Source organism: Manihot esculenta, chromosome 7 (genome assembly GCF_001659605.2).
Source record: "Manihot esculenta cultivar AM560-2 chromosome 7, M.esculenta_v8, whole genome shotgun sequence".
Classification (NCBI taxonomy): domain Eukaryota; kingdom Viridiplantae; phylum Streptophyta; class Magnoliopsida; order Malpighiales; family Euphorbiaceae; genus Manihot; species Manihot esculenta.
The window spans coordinates 6,075,284-6,094,222 of NC_035167.2; the positions used below are offsets into that span (position 1 = coordinate 6,075,284).

At 34.2% G+C, this 18,939-nt stretch overlaps 3 protein-coding genes across 3 annotated transcripts; 2 read left to right on the forward strand and 1 right to left on the reverse strand.

Annotated features, from left to right (window-relative positions):
* Window positions 1–236: 236 nt before the first annotated feature.
* On the forward strand, window positions 237–1,444 carry LOC110618850 (secoisolariciresinol dehydrogenase). Its single transcript, XM_043958241.1, has 2 exons — window positions 237–394; window positions 487–1,444. Exons 1-2 carry the CDS (start codon window positions 354–356, stop codon window positions 1,289–1,291), a joined length of 846 nt encoding a protein of 281 aa, XP_043814176.1. The 5' UTR covers window positions 237–353; the 3' UTR covers window positions 1,292–1,444.
* Window positions 1,445–11,064: 9,620 nt separating this feature from the next.
* LOC110619459 (cilia- and flagella-associated protein 251) lies at window positions 11,065–14,277 on the forward strand. The gene is made up of 2 exons (XM_021762921.2): window positions 11,065–11,221; window positions 12,303–14,277. The coding sequence occupies exon 2, from the start codon at window positions 12,354–12,356 to the stop codon at window positions 14,049–14,051; it is 1,698 nt and encodes a 565-aa protein (XP_021618613.1). The 5' UTR covers window positions 11,065–11,221; window positions 12,303–12,353; the 3' UTR covers window positions 14,052–14,277.
* Window positions 14,278–15,649: 1,372 nt separating this feature from the next.
* LOC110619799 lies at window positions 15,650–17,496 on the reverse strand. Its single transcript, XM_021763354.2, has 2 exons — window positions 16,728–17,496; window positions 15,650–16,622 (listed from the first exon to the last, which is right to left on the reverse strand). Exons 1-2 carry the CDS (start codon window positions 17,351–17,353, stop codon window positions 15,887–15,889), a joined length of 1,362 nt encoding a protein of 453 aa, XP_021619046.1. The 5' UTR covers window positions 17,354–17,496; the 3' UTR covers window positions 15,650–15,886.
* Between the last annotated feature and the right edge of the window lie 1,443 nt (window positions 17,497–18,939).

The following is an 18,939-nucleotide window of genomic DNA, read 5'->3' on the forward strand; positions in this document are numbered from 1 at the left end:
TTTTATTTTACTTTAGTTTTAATTTTTAAAAAATTAATCTACTCTCCTTACATCAGATATTATTCTGTTTGCATTGAATTGATTTCTCAATAATAAATTGATTTTATATTATTTATAAAATTAAACTTTCAATCTCATTTAAAGAAAAAGATGATAGATTACACGTTCCAATATCCATATAATAAATTTTATTAATAAAACAAAATAAATACTATTCTTGAATTTGGTTTCTACAATTTGTGGTCTGGAGCTCCTCACCACTTCATTTTCTTATCCCAAATGTCTCATCTCAAACAAGTAATTTTCTTACCAATAGCTGATAGGCTTCCATTCATTTTAGGGGAATATTCAAGATGAGCAAAGCATGTTCTGCTGCAATCTCAATTGCCAATAGGTAATAATTAACCATAAAAATAAATCATTAACTTAGATCGGTTGATGGAAGATCAAAATTTAGAAAGGCTAATTTGTTTTTGTGTCTAGCAGGCTTGAAGGGAAGGTGGGTCTGATAACTGGTGGAGCTAGCGGAATTGGTGCGGCCACTGCGAGGCTGTTTCTCAAACATGGAGCCAAGGTCATTGTTGCAGATGTTCAAGATGATCTTGGTCACTCTCTTTGCCAAGAACTGGGCTCAGAAGAAATTATCACTTATGCCCATTGCGATGTAACTCGTGATTCTCAAGTCCATAACGCTGTAGATTTAGCCGTCTCCAAGTATGGAAAACTTGATATTATGTATAGCAATGCTGGACTTCCAGCCAATATGGATGGAATCCTAAGCTCAGACAACGAAGAATTCAAAAGGGTGCTCGATGTCAATGTGTTTGGTGGTTTCTTGGCAGCCAAACACGCTGCTAGAGTCATGATTCCTGCCAAGAAAGGTTCTATTATCTTCACTGCAAGTAATCTTTCAGTGACTTGCTTTCAGTGTGCGCATGCATACATTGCTTCAAAACATGCTGTGGTTGGTTTGGCTAAGAATCTTTGTGTGGAATTGGGCCAATATGGGATCAGAGTTAACTGTGTCTCGCCATATGCAGTTGTAACCCCATTGCTAAAGAGTGGTTTAGGGTTAACGGGGATGGAGAATGAGAAGATTCAGGAAGCGGTTTCGGCTGCCGGGAACTTGAAGCAGGCTGTGTTGAAAGCAGAAGATATAGCAGAGGCTGCTTTGTATTTGGGAAGTGATGAGTCTAAGTATGTGAGTGGGCTGAATCTGGTGGTTGATGGAGGTTATAATCTCACCAATCCCTCCATTGAAATGGCAATCAAAAGATTACATTCTTCTTAGGCAGTGATGTGTAATCAGGAGTATCCCTCCATTGATGGAAGTTATGGTATTGGGTTGATGGTGTCGTTTAATTATGGTGTCTTGTCTTTATTGCTGTATGCATGTCTCTCATGGTTTCTACTTTCTAAGCATGTTCTGTTCGGTTTTGTTGTTTATGGCTGGCTTTGATCAGTTTCGTCTTTATGCTTTCTTGTTTGATTGGGATATAGATTGTCCCTGTACTTCTTGTTTGTTGTTTATGTCTGGTTTTCTTCAATTTCACCCATGTGCTTTCTTGTTTGATTGTCCCGTATCTTCTCGGATTTTTTCACTTGCCAACAATTCTTATCTGCATCATATTTACATAATTTTATATTACAATTTTTCCTTTATTGTGATTGGTTAAAAACATATATTAATTAGTTATTATTTAAAATTTTAATTTGATTAGTTGGTTAATTAGATTAATTTCCTATATAATTTTAAATTAATTATCTATCTAATGTTAGAATCTATATAAGCCTAAAACTCTTCTATTTATATTTAAAAATTAGAAAAGTTTATAATTTAGTTCCTAAATATTACTATTATTAACAAGTCAATTTTTATATTTTCAGAAATCTATTAAAACGTACTTATCTTTTCTCTTTGTCAACGAAATAGTCCTTTCATTTATTTTTACCGTTAAAATTATAGCAAAAGATCAAATTACCCTCCCTATTCTCCTTTTCTTCCTCCTCCTTCTCTTTCTTTGGTTCTTTCTCTTCTTTTTCTTCAATTTTTCTTTTTCTTTTTCTTCTTTAAAAAGGAGGCAATTCTTCTTGCGATTCTTCTTTTTCTTCTTCTTCATTATCAACATCTTCTTCTCCTTCTTCTTTCTCTTTTTTTTTTTTCTTTTTTTTATCTTCTTCTTTTTTGAAAAGGTGGAGAAGGAGAAACTATTTTGTTGATGGAGATAAATGATAAAAACGTTTTAATAGATCTGAGAAAAGATAAAGACGTTTTAATAGATCTGAAAAAAATAAGAACGTTTTAATATATTTCTGAAAACGTAGGCACTGACTTATTAATAATGGTAATACTTAAAGACTAAATAATATATGTTATTTGAGAGCAAAATTGAATTTTAAAAATTTTTTCCTTCATCCCTCATCTATTTTTAACGGAAAAGAGAATAGAATTATTATTTCTTTAACGGAGAAAAAAAATAAGAACGTTTTAATAGATTTCTGAAAATGTAGGGATTGACTTATTAATAATAGTAATATCCAGATACTAATAGTAAATCAATCTAAAATTATTATAATTAAATTTTATTATAATAATGTAAAAAATAATAAGACAATCAATTTCCCAACTCTAAATTGAGTGAATTGAACAAATATTCATAAAATGCGTAAAAATCAATTAAAAATGTAATAATCAATATATATTAGGTTATAATTGATTACCTGATATAGTTATTACTTAAAATTTATTTTTCTTTCTCTCTACTATAGAAGTTACAATTTTTTTATGATAAAAAGAAAGCAATAATTATGTATGATTTCTTAATTTAATAAAAAAAAATATTAATTCTTTTAATAAGAAAAATTTAGATCTCTCAATTTTAAAAAATACATTATATTTTTTACATTTTAAAAAGTTTATATATTAATTTTTCTATTTAAATATTTACTATTTAATATTTATAATTTTAAAAAATTTACTAATTAATCTCTCAAATTTATAAAAAATTTATAAATTAATTGATTTGTATTAGGAATATTTTAATTTTTTAATATTTAATAACTAAAATTAATCAGGAGATTAATTGATAAATTTTTAAAATGTTAAGCACGTCTTATTATATTTTTTAAAATAGAGAAATTAATTGATAAATTTTTAAAATATTAAAAATATTTTATTATATTTTTTTAAAATAGAGACCAATGAGTTTTTAAATTTAATATGAAAACTAAATAGTATTTTTTTAAAAAAAAATTAAAAGTTTAAAATCTTGAACTCGCGTTAAGTTTATTATTTATTTAACTGACTTAATTTAATTTAATTTTAAATATTTTATTTTAGAAAAAGAATTTCTTACCACCACCAAAGTATATATATAATCCGATCAATAATATATAAATTTTAATATTTTATAATTTTTAATTAATTAAGTGTAGAAAATAGTTTTATTTATGAGAGTTGATGTAATTAAGATTTTTTTTTTAAAAAAAAAATAATACTTACAAGCATTCATATATATACCCTTGATTAATAATAAAAAATTATTGCAATACTCATCTAAAATAATTTATATCTTCGGTGGTCTCTCATCCAACCATGCAATATCATATATCTATAATTGAAATGACCGGATATATAGGCTTGGATCACTCATAACACTCACCCTCAGCCATTCGGAGCCTTAAGGCTCATCCCATGCCAGGTAAAATCTAACTTCCTTTTTCATTATTTTTTATGTTTCTTATGTTGCAACGGTCAGAATTCCTGTAAATATAAGATTGCTTATCCACTAGCCAATATATTTCGAATTTTTAGGAAGGCAATCAACTAATCTTCCCTTCTTACAGTATAAAGGCTGCACTAAGAGTGCAGAGTTCAAGATACACAAGCCTAACTGACTCAAGCTATTTGTACTTCTCATTTTACTCGTCCACTTAAATATTTTTTGACTTGAACGTCAAAGTGGTTGCCCTATAAATACCAACCACCTCATATTTTCTTCTTTGTAGATTACCAGCTCACTTAAAGAGTTCTTACGACAACATCATTTGGTTTCATTGTCGAGATCTAAAGAGTTCTCCTTCTCATTTGGAAAATCTGGCTTATCTAAATACTCCTTTCACTCCTTTATTTCTCCTTATTGTCTTCAATGACTAATATTTCACGAGCTGTTGCCAAATTAATTATAAACAAGGGAGTTGTTGTTCCTATCCCACTAGGAAGTTACCAAATTAATTGCATTCGTTGCCAAAAGATCGATACGAAGCGAGTCATTGCTAGGCGAACGCTCGGATGTTAGTTCCTAAAAGATGTTCTAAGGCATCTGTTGCTAAAAGAGGAAGGTCACTACCAAGCAAGCATTTGGGTGTCAGTAGAGGAAGGTCACTACCAAGCAAGCATTTGGGTGTCAGTCTCTAATAAATGTTCTAAGGCATTTTATTTTATTTTTTTAAGAAAAATATCGCCATGAGGTAGGTCACCAACATCAGGTGAGTCCTTGAAACTACCAAATATGCCAAAGGCATTTGTTGCCAAAAAAAAAGACCACCACGAAGTGGACCACCACCAACTGAGTCTATAGGTGTTAGTCCTTAATATCTTAAGTCATTTATAGCCATAAGGCGGGTTACCGCTAGGCAAGTCTTTGGATACAGTCCCTAAAGAAAATCCTCTAAAGTATTTAATGCCAGGAAATAGCTACAAGGCAGGTCGCTGTCAGGCGAGTCTTTGGATGTCAGACTCTAAAAAATATACTAAAGTATTAGATGCTAAATACAGTCTGTAATACCCGGCTAGACCCCGACATCAGAATTCCTACCTTCCGACAAAATCACCGTTGGAATTCGAAATTTCTCGGATGTCGGAGCCTTCTAGAAAGGTAAAATAAAGGTTTTCTAAAATATTTTTATATGTTTTTATGGTTTTAATGAAGAAAAAAATTGAGTTTTGAAAGAAAAGACCAAGAAGGAAAAAGCCAAGTTCGGCCGCCAAACCTCATGTTCGGCCGCTGAACATTGGGCTCTTACGGAAGTACCTTTGGCCCCCGAAGGTGGTCTGGCCAGCCACCTATAAAAGGCCTCATGTCCGAAAATGGGCGAGTTTTCTCTCTCTATTTTCGGGTATAGGTGAGATTTCGCCCTTCCGTGGTTGATTTTGTGTTTTCCTTCAATCCCTTCAAGTTTTTGATGAGTTTTACTTTGTTTTGAAGATTTTTGAGTTAGGATCAAAGTTTTGAAGCTTGGAGACCCCCGGAGCTCGATTTTTCCCAATCTCCAAGTTTGGATCACCTCTCCTCTCGATCTTCAAGAGGTAAGCATAGATCCTCACCTTCTTTTATGTTTTAAGTAAGCTTTGAGGGGTTTTAAGGGTGTTTAATGCATGTTTAGAGTAGATCTAAAATGTTAGGATTTATGTTAGTTTAATGAGAAATGTGGTGCTATGTGATGTTTGTTGGGGTATAGGCTAGTTTTATGCCCCTATATACTTGAATAAGTATTTATGCATGTTTTAGAATAGTTGAATGCATGTTGTGAGGTTTTTGGTGGCTGGATGTGAGAGGCAGAATCGAGTTCTGCCATTTTGGAGAACCCAAGTTCGACCGCCGAAGCAAGGTTCGGCAGCCGAACCTGCCTGTGGAGGCAGCTTTAGGCCGCCTAAACTTGCCCCCGAAAGTTTGGACTTTCTGCTCCGGAGGGGAGTTTCAGCCGCCGAACCTGCCCCCGAAGGTTAGTGACTTTTGGATCTATGAAGGCTTTCGGCCGCCGAACCCTGCCTCCGAAAATTAGGAGAGACCTTCGGCTGCCGAACCTGCAACCGAAAGTCCTCTACCCAGCCTTCCTTTGCTTGTTCTGCATGCATGTTTTATGATGTTTTAGGGGGGTTTTTGGGGAGTTGTTTAGAGTCATGTTAGAGTTTGTTTGGTTCCACATTTGAGTCCACCTGTATAGGATCGGACCTGAGGAATTGAGGAGGCCAGCAGAGTTAGCTGTTTCAGAGTCAGTCTAGTGTCAGCCAGAGGTGAGTAGAACTGAACTATGTTTTAAAGTAAATGAAATTTTTAGCATGTTCATGCATTACGAATTCCATGATATGTACTAGGTTATTTTGCATTAGAATTCACGAATATGATGCATTGCATAATATGATGTTGATGTGGATGGATATTGGATGACCCACTAGCCCTCGATATGATATGTTATGATACGGTATGAAAGTCCAGTGAGGCACATTCTACGCCCCTGGCACGATGTGAGAGAAAGACTAGTGAGGCCCATTCTACGCCCCTGGTACATTGGATATGTTATGTTACGTCATGTTTAAGAGAAAGTCCAGTGAGGCCCATTCTACGCCCCTGGCACAATTGGATAAGTAGAGGGTTATTGACGACAAATCTATCTTTGATGTGTATTATTTGTGTAGTGATGCATTTCATGAAAGCATATATTTAGTAAATTGTTTTATTGTTCTGGGCTTTTGTAGCTCACCCCTTTCCCCTAACCCACAGGTTTGCAGGGTCAGAGATAGCTCTGGAGGTTGGCTAGAGGCTGGTTTATGCTATGTAATAGTCTTGTAGTGGACATGCATTATGATGTATTGTACATATTGTATTGATGATTAGTATTGTGCTTGGCCCTAATATTGGTTGTAAATCCCTGTTGTACATGATCTTTATGAAATGTTTTATTGATGATATATGTTGAACCAGGCTTGACATATGAGATATTGACCCAACTGGAGCATTTGATGAGGGCTCCAGTAAGGGGTTTTATGTATACAATTTTAGTGCATGCACAGGTCAAGATTGATATATAAAAAGTTTAAAGTTTTTATGAAAATATATGATCATGTATGGGATTTTATCAGATGTACATGACGTATGTTAGGCTTGCTACGGGTTCCGGCGACCTTAAGTCGATTTGAATCCTAGCGCCGGTAGTGGTCCGATTTCCAGGTCGTTACACAGTCTACCATACGTAAGTTAGAGGTGGTGAAATTTTGAAGTCACTAAAGAACTAAGCTAGTTATGTAGAAAGATTACCAGGAGACCAACCTACAGTAAGTATTAAATAGAAATAGAGTTGTAAAATCATACTATAATAAATCACATTTTTAAACTTTACAAAATCACTGAGTAGAAGGGTTCTCATTTGCCTCCTCTCGAGTCTCTACAGTTACATTGTCATCTAAATTTAATGCAGGGTCTTGGGTGTTGGCCGAGCTAGCAGGGTTATTACCACCCTCTCCCTCCACCAATTCTCCCTCTTTTTCCTCATCCTTTGGAGGATATCATCTATCTAGGAGAAATCATTGGTAGGAAAGCGCATGACCAGCTCCTTCTTTACAACATCCTACACCATTACATACAAGCTCCCTCCATAGGCTTTTTTCTCTTTCAACTCGTTTTCTAACTCGGACACTCTGTCAACAGTAGCCTGGTTCTCCATGGCTTGAGCTTCTAGCACTTAGTTTTGTTTCTTTAACTTTGCAACTTGATCTTTGACAGCTTTGGCTCTAGCCTCAAGACTTTCCTTCTCAGAATTTGCTTGGTCTAAGTCTGCTTAGAGCTTATCTATTGACTCTAGAGTCTCCTTCGTTATCTCCACTACCTCCTTGACTCAAGTCTTCAATCTATAGGACTCCTCTAAATGAAGGTTTTCTCCCCTTCTACAACCCTAAAATTTCTTCTGAGGGCTTTATCCCATTCTTTGGCAAGGTGGGATGACAAAACGCTCTCCCTAGCAGTATAGATCGCATTGTCATAAAGCTCATCAGTCTTAAATGCCTTAGCCGATGGCAATTTTCAATGCACATTGCGTTCTTTATAATAAGTAGGGAAAGTTGGGGCTCTTTGAGCAAAGACTCCATCTAGGTTAAGGCATAGACTTGGATATTCTAGGGCCATAGGGAACTTGTTTCAGCTTTCGTCTGGGTGGATGCATGCAAATGTAGGGGGGAGGATGGAAAGGTGATCCTCCAAACCTTGTCCTTAGGTATCAAGGTTGAATGCACTCGGGCATCAGAGGCTGTAGGCTCATGAGTTATGGGAGCCACATGATTTATGGGCGGCGCGATGGATATGTCTTGGCGACAAGGGCGTTTTGCCACTTGGGCTTCACACCTCAAGGCAGCTACTTTTCCTTTCCTTAGCCCGTTTGCCCTTACGAGCCTTATATGCACAAAAAGATGATTTATATTAAGGATAAAGTTTCAGGTATGGTACCCTATTCTAATGGTTGAGGTAGAATAGCCCATACAGCCAATCAAGTACTCAGCCTAAGATCTCTCGCTTGCCTAGCTTGGAATTTACTATGCTAGGCGTGGATGGCGTTCCTTATAGCAACCTTTATATCTATTTTCTTTCCCATAGAAATTTTTTGGAGGAGGAATGAAGCCTCCTCTTCTCTCTGGCTCAGCCTTGTCCCATCTTTTCTCAACTCCACATAAAGGTTCCACTCAGTCTGAAGGTTTCTAAAACCCATAGCCATTTTTTGGAGGAGGGATGAAGGCTCCTCTTCTCTCATGCTCAACCTTATCCCATCTTTCCTCAACTCCATATAAAGGTTCCAGTCTGTCTGAAGGTTTCTGAAACCCATGACACGCAATGTTTGATTATAAAATTTTTTTTCAATGCTTAAGGGATGATAAAAGCCGATCGAAAAGAGTAACGCGCTTTCTACTGCTGAAAACCAGTATTCTTCATTAACCCAATTGCTAAGTTGGTAGAGCTGGGAGGAAAGGGCCACACTCAGGTTAATGTTATTATTAAAATAGAGGAATTTGAAAGCTAACAAGATGCACTAACTATTAGGTATAGCTGGGCGATGGAAAGCTTGTAAATGGCCAAGATCTCACCATAGAATGGGCCGATGGGAAATCTGAGGCCTGCCTTCAGTTGCTCCTCATACACAATGATCATATCTTCAGCATGAACATGGTCATCAACATGAATATTGGGTCTAGACGGAGAAACCTCAAACATATCTCGCGAAATCTGATAGAGATTGTACAGGCAGTTCACGTCCCTCTCTGTTACCACTGATCTAATGTTGCTAACCTGTAGGGATTCGTTATCTTGGACGGCTCGTGAAGATACAATTGGGGCTGAAATAAAAATAGGGTTGTGTGTTGAAATGCTCGTGGAAGAGCTGTCTCTAGAAGAAGAAAAAGAAAAGTTTTGGTTCATTATGGAAAGTGAAGAGAAGAGGTAGAAAGGAATTATCTTTATCAGAAGAATAATGTCAGCGATGATGAAGGCAAGTAATGGCAGACTTAAAGCAAGAAGAAAGGAAAGTGAGAGAGAAGAAAGTGGTTACAGAAATAGAAATTGGAAATTTGTAGAAGTAAATGACGGCCAGCCTTTAATAGGTTTGGAGAATTGTAGTGTCTCGGACAAGTGAAAACACATGACTTAAAACGTGGGAAGGGTGTCTAATCTAGATATGCTACGTGTATAGGTCTACTAATAGGCATAAATGATAGAATTTTGAATTTGAAGAATCGAAAACCTATGGGAGGACCTCTAATATGACTCAATACTCATCCAAAGTACTTTACACGTTGGCGGTCTCTCATTGGATCATGTGAGATGATATATCTGAGACTGAAATGATCGGATATATGGACTTGGATTACTCGTGACACTCACCCTTCCATTCGGAGCCCTAAAACTCATCCGATGCCAGATAGAGCCTAACTCCCTTTTTCATTACCGTTGACGTTTATTACGCTGCAACAACTAAAATCTCTATGAATGCAGGATTTTTTATCTACTAGCCAGTATATTCCTAATTCTTAGGAAGACAACCAACTAACCTTCCTTTTTATAATATAAAAACAGTAAGGGTACAAGTTAAAAATACTAATTGATTCGAGTTATTTGCAATTCTTATTTTACTTGCCGACTTAAGCATCTTTCGACTTAAATCTTAGAGTGGTTGTTCTATAAGTACCGACCACCTCATACTTTCTCCTTTACAGATTATCAGTTCACATAAAGTGTTTTCGATAATATTAAATATATTAATTAAAATCATAATATATGCTATAGTTAAATTTAAAATAATAATTATATTAACTTGGTATAAGTATGAAATATAAAAAAATCAAAATCGATAGTAGCGTGATACTGCTGGGCTCAAAAGGGTAGACGTTGAATACAATCCTACCTGGCTGCCTCCGTAACTCAATATTCAAGAGGGGTGTGCATTTGTCTACCTTCACCCTCTACTAAGAAAATACCATGTTTTGTACATTATCATTTAAAATTTTAATATATAAAAATAAGATAGATTTTTTTTAAAAAAATAATTTAATATTAATAATAACAATTTTTAAATAAATTGTGAAATAAATTTTTTTTAATTTTTTTAATAGAGAAATATATTTAGATAGATGCTAACATATATTAATAATATTAAGGAAAAAATGTTAAGTTAATTAGCAACATATATAATTTTTATATTTTATAGGAAAAACAATATAATAATTTTTAAATAACAATTTAGTGAATGACTGGATTTAATTTTGATTTAAATCAAAATTTTGTTTTAATTTTGATTTATCCATACTCAGCCGAAAGCAATAAGCATATACTCAGAATTAAATCAAAATTTTGATTTAATTTTATCTCACTAATGTATATTTAATTTAGTTTTATTCAAAAAATAAGGTAAATAATATAAGATTTAAGTATTTTTCAGATTCACTTTAATCATTGAATGGGTAAAAACAAAGAGCCCAATGGCTGATTCGTATCGATTTATATTAATTTTTTTAAATTAATGTTTTTAATTAAATCGATTTGATTTTTAATTAAATCGATTTACGATTCGATTTGATTTTAACAACTATGGAGTAGCTCCATAAACATAATAAACCGTCCTGTCTCTTCTGCAGAGGACAACCTTTCTTCACCAATTTCTCTCTGGTCTACTTAATGCGAGAGCATGCCAAGAATGAGGGACTGATTTTAATTTTGATTATGACTGACCGGTCTGATTTCAGTTACAAACCGACCGGTCCATGTCCAACTCTTCTCGTTTTTGGATCCACACTCCTCACCTGTGTACAGCTTTTAGCCAATACAAAAATCTACCAATACCCACACTCTTAATACACACACACAGTGGAAAACTGCTCTTTTACCCATCTCCTCTCGGCTCCTTGATGTAGCCTTTTCTTTTTTCACAATAAATACTATCTTGTCTCAATCTTCAGCTACAGGTACTTTATTTCTTTCTTTCTTGATTAGTTTTTGCTTTTTGGATAGTTTTGCTTGTTATTACTAACCCCATTGGTTACTTGATACAACTCAGTTCATAAGGGTTTGATTTTATGGGTTTTTTGAGTTGATGATGTTTGGTTGTGGATTTGATTTCTCTAATTAGGGTTTCCTCTGGGGTTTTCACTTTGTTTTTGCGTGTTTTTTTTCTATAGTTTTTATTGTTTGTAGCCTTCTACAATGGGTTTCTTGAATGATGAAGAAAAATAGAACAGATGGGTTAGCTTTTATTGCAGAGAAGACCTCTCTCTCTCTCTCTCTCTCTCTCTCTTAATTTATTGCTAAAATTGGAGTGGCTTCCTCAAAAATTTCCCCTTTGTTATACAATGATTTAAACCATTTCATGGTGTAAAATCTTAATTTCGTTTTCTTCCAGGGGAAAACAAAATAGTACAACTATCTTTGGTTATGCAGTTTTTCACTCTATAGAATTTTTTGCAATTAAGTGTTTCCAAGAACTTCTTACTTAGTATGGATCCATATTTTTGAAAATCTGAAGTATTGTAGTAACAATAACAATCTGAAGACAGTTACCTTAAAAATCAGGAGTGATATGGTAACTAGAACGCACCTTTCCATAAATAGAAAGAAGTACACATTTCCTGTACCTGGATTGAGAGGGATGTGGATTTGATTGCCTATGCTAACTAATGATGGGTGAACAAAAAAAAAGCTTTGCTTTAAGTGTCTGATGATTTCTCCAGGCTTGATTGGAACCATGAAATGGCTTGTTTTTCAGAATTGTGCGGCTTAGGTGTCCTTTCCTTGTTTACTTTCTTCAAGCATTGCATGTTAGATTTGGGATTTTGGTTGTAAATTTTACGTTTCTGTTGGTGTATAAATTTGAATCTGTTCTTCTGGTGAGTTTAGTAGGGAAGCTTTTCATTACTAGTGTGTAATTAACTTGGTGATTTAAAGTGGGAAAGAAAAGGTTCTGGAATGTTTGTTGTTGATTGTAATTTTAGTTACCTTGAATGATTTTTTTATCTATCTGCTATTTAATTGAAAAATATTGGTTTCTAGGCGTAGATACACGGGTAAGAGGAGTGGAGTTGTAGATTCAAAAACATCATCATGATCAAACGGACTTCGAGTAGAAATGCTAGAACTAGAGGCTTCAAGGTGAAGCATGTTCTGCAGATTTGTTTATTGCTTGGTGTTTGCTTCTGGTTAATCTACCAAGTCAAGCATTCCCATGATAAGAAAAAGGAGTTTGATGAGAAAGAGGCAAAAATCTCTCAGAGAACTCAAAATGGTGATGGGATTTCAAATTTGGGAAGGAAAGGCCTCCATCCTCACAACCAGGAGTTTCCAAAAAACGAGAAACATGAGGAAGATGATGATGAAAAAACTACATTAGAGGAGGAAGTGAATAAGATGGAAGAAAATATGCATGAGCAAAAGCAGTTGGAATATGAAACTAAGCATGAAGAAGAAGACCAAGAAGAAGAAGGCAGTAAGCATGAAGAGGGAGAGAGAGAAGAAGAGGAAGGAGAAGGAGAAGGAAGCAAGCATGATGTGGAAGAGAGAGAAGAAGAAACTAACAAACACGAAGATGAAGAGCAAGAAGATGAAACCAAGAGTGACGAGACAGAGGATGGGAGAAGAGAAGGTGGGGATGATGAGATAGATGAACATGATCAAGAGAAAATAGAAGGAGAAGCTGATCATGAAGAGGATTTTGTTGATGAAGAGAAAGAGAGAGAGGAAGAAGGGGAGGAAAAGGAAGGTGGAAATGGTGAAGTTGGAGATAAGGAGGACTATGAAACTTCAACGGAGGATCAAGATCATGACGGAGGTCTGCAGAATGATCATGAGGCTCGAGAAGAACTTTACAAGGCAGATGATGCTTCGAGTGCAGTGACCCATGATGTGGAAACTATAAGCATTGAACCTGAGAGGGTAAGTTCAGAGAATTCAGTAACAAATAATCTAGAGCTGGAGAAAAATTTGAATAAGAGCAACACCAATGGAGTCAATGAGGATAAAAAAAACTCAACATCACAGCTTGGAGGTGTAGCAACTGAGAATGACCCTCCAGCGAATGTGACAGCTGGTGAAAAGAAGGATGATGAGATTATCAACAGCAAAGAACAGTCAACCAAAAATGCAACCGTCTTTTCCGAATTAAATGACCAACCAGTGCTAAGCAATAATCCCATGGAGGCGACTTCTGATTCATCCCAGCACAATGAAACAGTTGTTATATCTGATTCAAATCAAGCTCAAAATGCAAAAAATGATGATGCTAGTAGAGGGGAAGCATCTAACCTGAAAACCATTGAATTGGAACAGGTTAATGACAATACAGTTGCAGATAGCAGCAGAACTGATTCTAATTCTACTGTCCCTGATAAAATTGAGAATATGGACGATGGTGCAAGAAGTTCAAATTCATCCACTAATTCAGAGCTTGACAGATCAGTGAATTTCATTAAGCCTGAAGCTGAGGGCAAGACTAATGGATCAGATGAGATCACTAAACCCGAAGTTGAAGCTGATGCAGAGGTCAATTCTGAGTCATCTTCAACAACAAAGGAGACTGCAGATACTGCTAAAGATGAGAACTCAGATGTCAAGAATGAATTAGGTGGGACAGATGAAAACAAAGGCTCTTCAGCAACAGATGGGACTGAAGCTGTTGTTCATGACCACATTGATTCTTCGAATTCTTCAATTGGCCAAGAAAAGAAAGATACCGGCATACATCTAGATACACTGCCAGGGGATAGCAGAGACGGCGTTAATAGCCGCAATGTGGCTGCAGAATGAGAAATTTTGATAAAATGGTGTATGCTTATGAGTGATAAAAATGTTTATGTAGTTGTTCACTCTGTTTTGCTGCACAATCACAGAGAGTTTTGGGTTTCAGGCAACTTTGGAATACGATCTTACAAATACATTTTTAGCATTGCAGGCAAATGTAGGTAGTTTGATGCTATTAATGGTTTTATCTGTATACTTTACGGCGAATTTCAGTTGATATCTCTTTTCAATATCTTTCTTTTTAGGTTTTTTTTTTTTTGTCTGATGTTAGTGACTGGCTTGTTTAATCATGTTCATCAAAACAAGTTTAGTCCAATTATTATTGGATGATGAAGTCTTTCAATTGGGATGATTCTCCATGACCAAAAGTAACATATGATGTTTATTCTGAATCATACGGATGCCAAATTGACCCTAAACTTGTTTCTGAGTACTAATTGAAGAATCGAGACATATCAGTAAAGTTGGTTTAAATTGAAAATTAAAATTTTAATATTTGTAAAATTTAAATTGATAATTTTAATATTTGTAAAATTTAAATTGATAATTTTAATATTTGTAAAAATTAAATTAAATTGATTTTGAGTAGAAATTAAATTGAATTAAATTGATCCGATTCAATTTGATTTAATTGATTTAATTTTTAATAAATTTTATTTGTAAAAATTAAATTAAATTGATTTTGAGTAGAAATTAAATTGAATTAAATTGATCCGATTCAATTTGATTTAATTGATTTAATTTTTAATAAATTTTTTATTTTTTTAATATTTAAAAATATAATTAAAATATTTTAATGGTCTAATATATCTATATTATTAAAAATAATATATTATTATCATTAATTCATTCGATTTTCTTTATTAAAATTAAATTGAAATAAAATAATTAAAATTTTTAAAATTAAAATTAAATGAAATTAAAATAAATAAAAATTTTAAATTAATTCAATTTAATCAATTTTTTGAATTTGAAGGAAAACACCCTAGATTTGGTAAGAATTTAATGAAAAAGTAGCTTTGATAAATCTTGTGCATGGCTCAATTAGCACTCAGTAGGTTCTTTTTCTTTGGCAGAAGGCACTTATATGCCTTCAGAAAAAGATTAAAAGTGGATTACTTTCAGTCATTTAAACACTTGAATTTTTTAAAAATAATTATTTAATTCCTTTAAAATTTTAAGGATAGTTCAAAATTTAACAATATTAAATTTTTATTTATGAATTAAATAAAAATGAATTTATTTATACACTTAAAAAATAATATAACAAATACAATATTTTTTTTATTTAAAAAAGGCAAAAGGTTTATTTTGCCTCCATTTTATAAATTTTATTAAATTTTTTCAGAACTCAAACGAATCCCTTAAAATAGTTCTTAAAATTAAAGCAATATAATAAGATTTATAAATTTAACATTTATAAACACAAAAATAAAAATTCAATCCCCTAAATTTATTTCTTAAAATTTATAAATAGAATTTACAAATAAAAATATTTTTAAACAAACAAATCAGATTATTTCTAAAACATATAAAATTAATTAAGATAAATACAATTCTTAAAACACAATTTTTTTTTCAATTATCAATGGAATTAAAAAAAATAAAAATTAAAAAAAAATGCATACTATATTATGTAAACCCTGCCGTGTCAATCCTCACTGTACAATAAACAAAATAAAATAAAATAAAAATAATCATGAACATCTCCAGCTCAACAACTACAGTTAGCCACATCAGCTCTAGAAAATAATAAGTGAAAAATAAAAAATAAAAAATCCAACACCCAGCCAAAATCATCAGTAATCCTTTATTCGTCCAAAACGACAACCAATCCAACGTCAAACGACAAAACTCTGACTCTGCTCCATCTGTTGTCTCAGCTCTTTCCTTAGCTTATGAGAAAACAATCTGCAAGCATCCATGCTTAGATCCATGGCTGCCGCAAGTGCCACGAAAACAGCCGCATCCTCCGTGCAATTCACGTGCTGAACCCCAATCTCCACCTCCGGTTTACTACACTTGCTGTAACTTTTCACTGTCGATGACATTACGAATCCTCTGTACAAGAATTGTGAGAAAATTCCAGCTCCCAACTCTGATCCTGACCACGAACCAGATCCTGATCCGGATCCAAAATCGCAGCTGCTTTGCGGGCTGCAAACTGGGGTGGACACACTGTTAGTGGTGTCGATTGTGAATTTGCCTCCGTTTTTGGTGCTAACGACGGAATTGATTAGCGTTGTGGTGGTGGGGGTGGCGGTGACGGTGTCGTGTATCAATTCGAAACGATAGCCTACGTTGTCATGCTCCCGCCAAGCCGCTAGGCGGCCCCAGGATTTCCAGGCGCCAAGGGATGGTCGGAGAATTAGCCAATCACCTGGGTTGGAGCGGCTGACTTGGCCGGAACCTGGGGATGCTACAAATGGCGTCACCATTGATGCCATTGCTACCGGCGAGCCTGAGAGATCATGGACAGTAATTGTCCACCCTTTTCGTTCTTTTGCAGATTGGTCCTTTTCAGCTCCCATGGAAGACAGCCAATTTCTTGATGTGGTTGGTTCCAATGTCGATTGCCTGTAAAATACAAGGAAAACGCCATTAATACAAAGATTCCAAATTCAAATATTTCCAGGAAAGTTAAGGTGAGAAAATCAAGAAACAGAAATCAGGAAAACGAACCTTGAACCCAAATTGCGATCTCCAGGATTTCTCAAACTGAACTTGCAAGTGAAAACAGGCTGCTTAACATTTCCTTGTACTTGAAAAACCTGAGGGCTACACTCTGGTTCTCCTCCAAACTGAAACACGTATCTCGGATCAGGTTCAGCTCTAACACTCAAATAAAATTCCGCCATGGATGATCCTTTCTTGCTTCCTTGTCCAATTGCAATCCATCCATTGTGCATTACATGAGGCCTAGATTCTGCCCTTTTAAGGTTTAGTGGAACAATCACCTTCCCCAAAAGCTTCCTATCTGTCCACCCACATACAGCCCCATCTCCTCCAGTATAGATCTCAATAGTCAAACTCTTGGGTTTCTTAGAAGACGAGATTTTCTCGATCTGGGTTTTGTCGAGATTGAAACAAGCTGCGAGAGAATTTGATATGCAATTGCTATCTCGGTTTTGAATTTTCTCTTGTTGTTGTAGATGCAATAGAGGGATTGTGGCTTCTTGGGTTGGAAAATTCTTGAGCTTGATCTTGCAGAAGCATGAGCTTGAACTTGAAATGAAGGATCTTGAAGCAGCTGGAAACTTAAGAGCTAAGTTACCTACGAGGATCCGTACAAACGGGCACGGATCCATTGTTGACTGAGAACAAATTCCAGTTGTTGTAACTAAGACTAGGGATGGTATCGCCGCCGCTGACGGTGGTGGCCGTGGGATTTTGGTTGCACACAAGAGAAAGGGAGAGATGGGGTTTTGAGATGGGAAGATATATAGAGTTGCCAGCGGGAATCAAATACGAGAAGCGAATCAGTGGAGAAAGATGAGACTGAAACAGGCTGTAATATTAGCTGGATATTTTTGGATAAAAGTAATACGGGTAGTAATCTAGTGAAGTCAAGCTCAGAATGCGGCTGTGAGATCTCTCGTGTGTAATTAACCAAAAACGGTGATCGATAATACTTGATTAAATATTAAATAATTTTAAAATTTTAAAAAATATATTTTATATTTTTTAATTATTTATAAATCTGAATTAATTGAATTAGTAGATTGAATATTGAATATTTCATAGAAATTGTTTAAGTTATTTTTAAAAATTATTATGTTCTATAAATAATCACTAATCAAGAACGTCTTCAAAAATCATCAAATGGATTTGGATGAGCTGGCAATTATGGAGTAAATATAGGGGCGAGCTCACAGAAAGTTACAGTAGTAGTGGACTAGGGGAACTAAATTTTTGTCCCCCCTAAGGCAGATGATGCATGGGCATGCGTGGGGCTTTGTTGGTAGAGTGTGGAATGAGCTGGTTCTCACTGCGCACGTACACTAGCTATTTGCCAGCAAAGCGCATCTCTATCAAAAATAATAATTCCACTTACTTGTCGTTTTCTTCTTCTCCACCTGCGTTTTCTCTCTACCATTCGATATTTCGACCTTATTTAATTCAAACATCTTACTTTAAGTTACTTTCTAAAAGTAATTTGATTAAATTACAATAAATAAATTATTTTTTTCATTAAAAAAAAACTTCTAATTTTTTAAAAAATTAAAAATAAAATTCAACTTTCTTTATGTATTTACTCTAATTATTTTACATTGTTTTAAAAAAAGTAATTGAATAAAAAATGTGGGTTTTAATTTTTTTGATTAAATTACTAATATTTATATTAATTTTCTAATATATGCTTATTTAATTTAAATTTAAAAAGTAAAATTTTTATTTAGCTCTTGGAATAATTTAATAATGAAGTGGTATGAGTAGAAAAAATATTAGGAAAGATGATATAAAATTTATTTTTTTAATTATATTAAGGAAAAATTACTTTTTAGTCCCTGAAGTTTAACATAATTAACACTTCTGTCCCTCTATTTTGGCGACTCAACACTTAAGTCCTTCATTTTTTCTGTCCAAATTCATAATCTTTCCGTCCAAAATAGCCATTTGGAACACGTGAATTTGACAAAATTAATCATTACTAAAAATTCCGCTATTTCAAATGGACGGAAGGACTACGAATCTGGACGGAAGAGAAAAATGAAGAATTTAAGTGTTGGGTTGTTAAAATAGAGGGACATAAGTGTTAATTATGTTAAACTTCAAGAACTAAAAAGTAATTTTACTTAAAATATAAATAAATAAATTTTTTATAAAAAAAATTAAATTTATATATTTATGTATTAAAATTAATTTAATTCAAAATAAATCAAATCCATCAAAA

What these genes read in the sequence shown, in the direction of transcription:
- LOC110618850 (XM_043958241.1), top strand. Translation starts at nt 354, where the DNA reads ATGAGCAAAGCATGTTCTGCTGCAATCTCAATTGCCAATAG. An exon ending in GCAATCTCAATTGCCAATAG is followed by an intron (nt 395 to 486) that starts GTAATAATTAAC and finishes TGTGTCTAGCAG; the next exon opens with GCTTGAAGGGAAGGTGGGTC.
- LOC110619799 (XM_021763354.2), bottom strand. Translation starts at nt 17,353, where the DNA reads ATGGATCCGTGCCCGTTTGTACGGATCCTCGTAGGTAACTTAGCTCTT. An exon ending in GATCGCAATTTGGGTTCAAG is followed by an intron (nt 16,623 to 16,727) that starts GTTCGTTTTCCT and finishes TGTATTTTACAG; the next exon opens with GCAATCGACATTGGAACCAA.
- LOC110619459 (XM_021762921.2), top strand. Translation starts at nt 12,354, where the DNA reads ATGATCAAACGGACTTCGAGTAGAAATGCTAGAACTAGAGGCTTCAAG.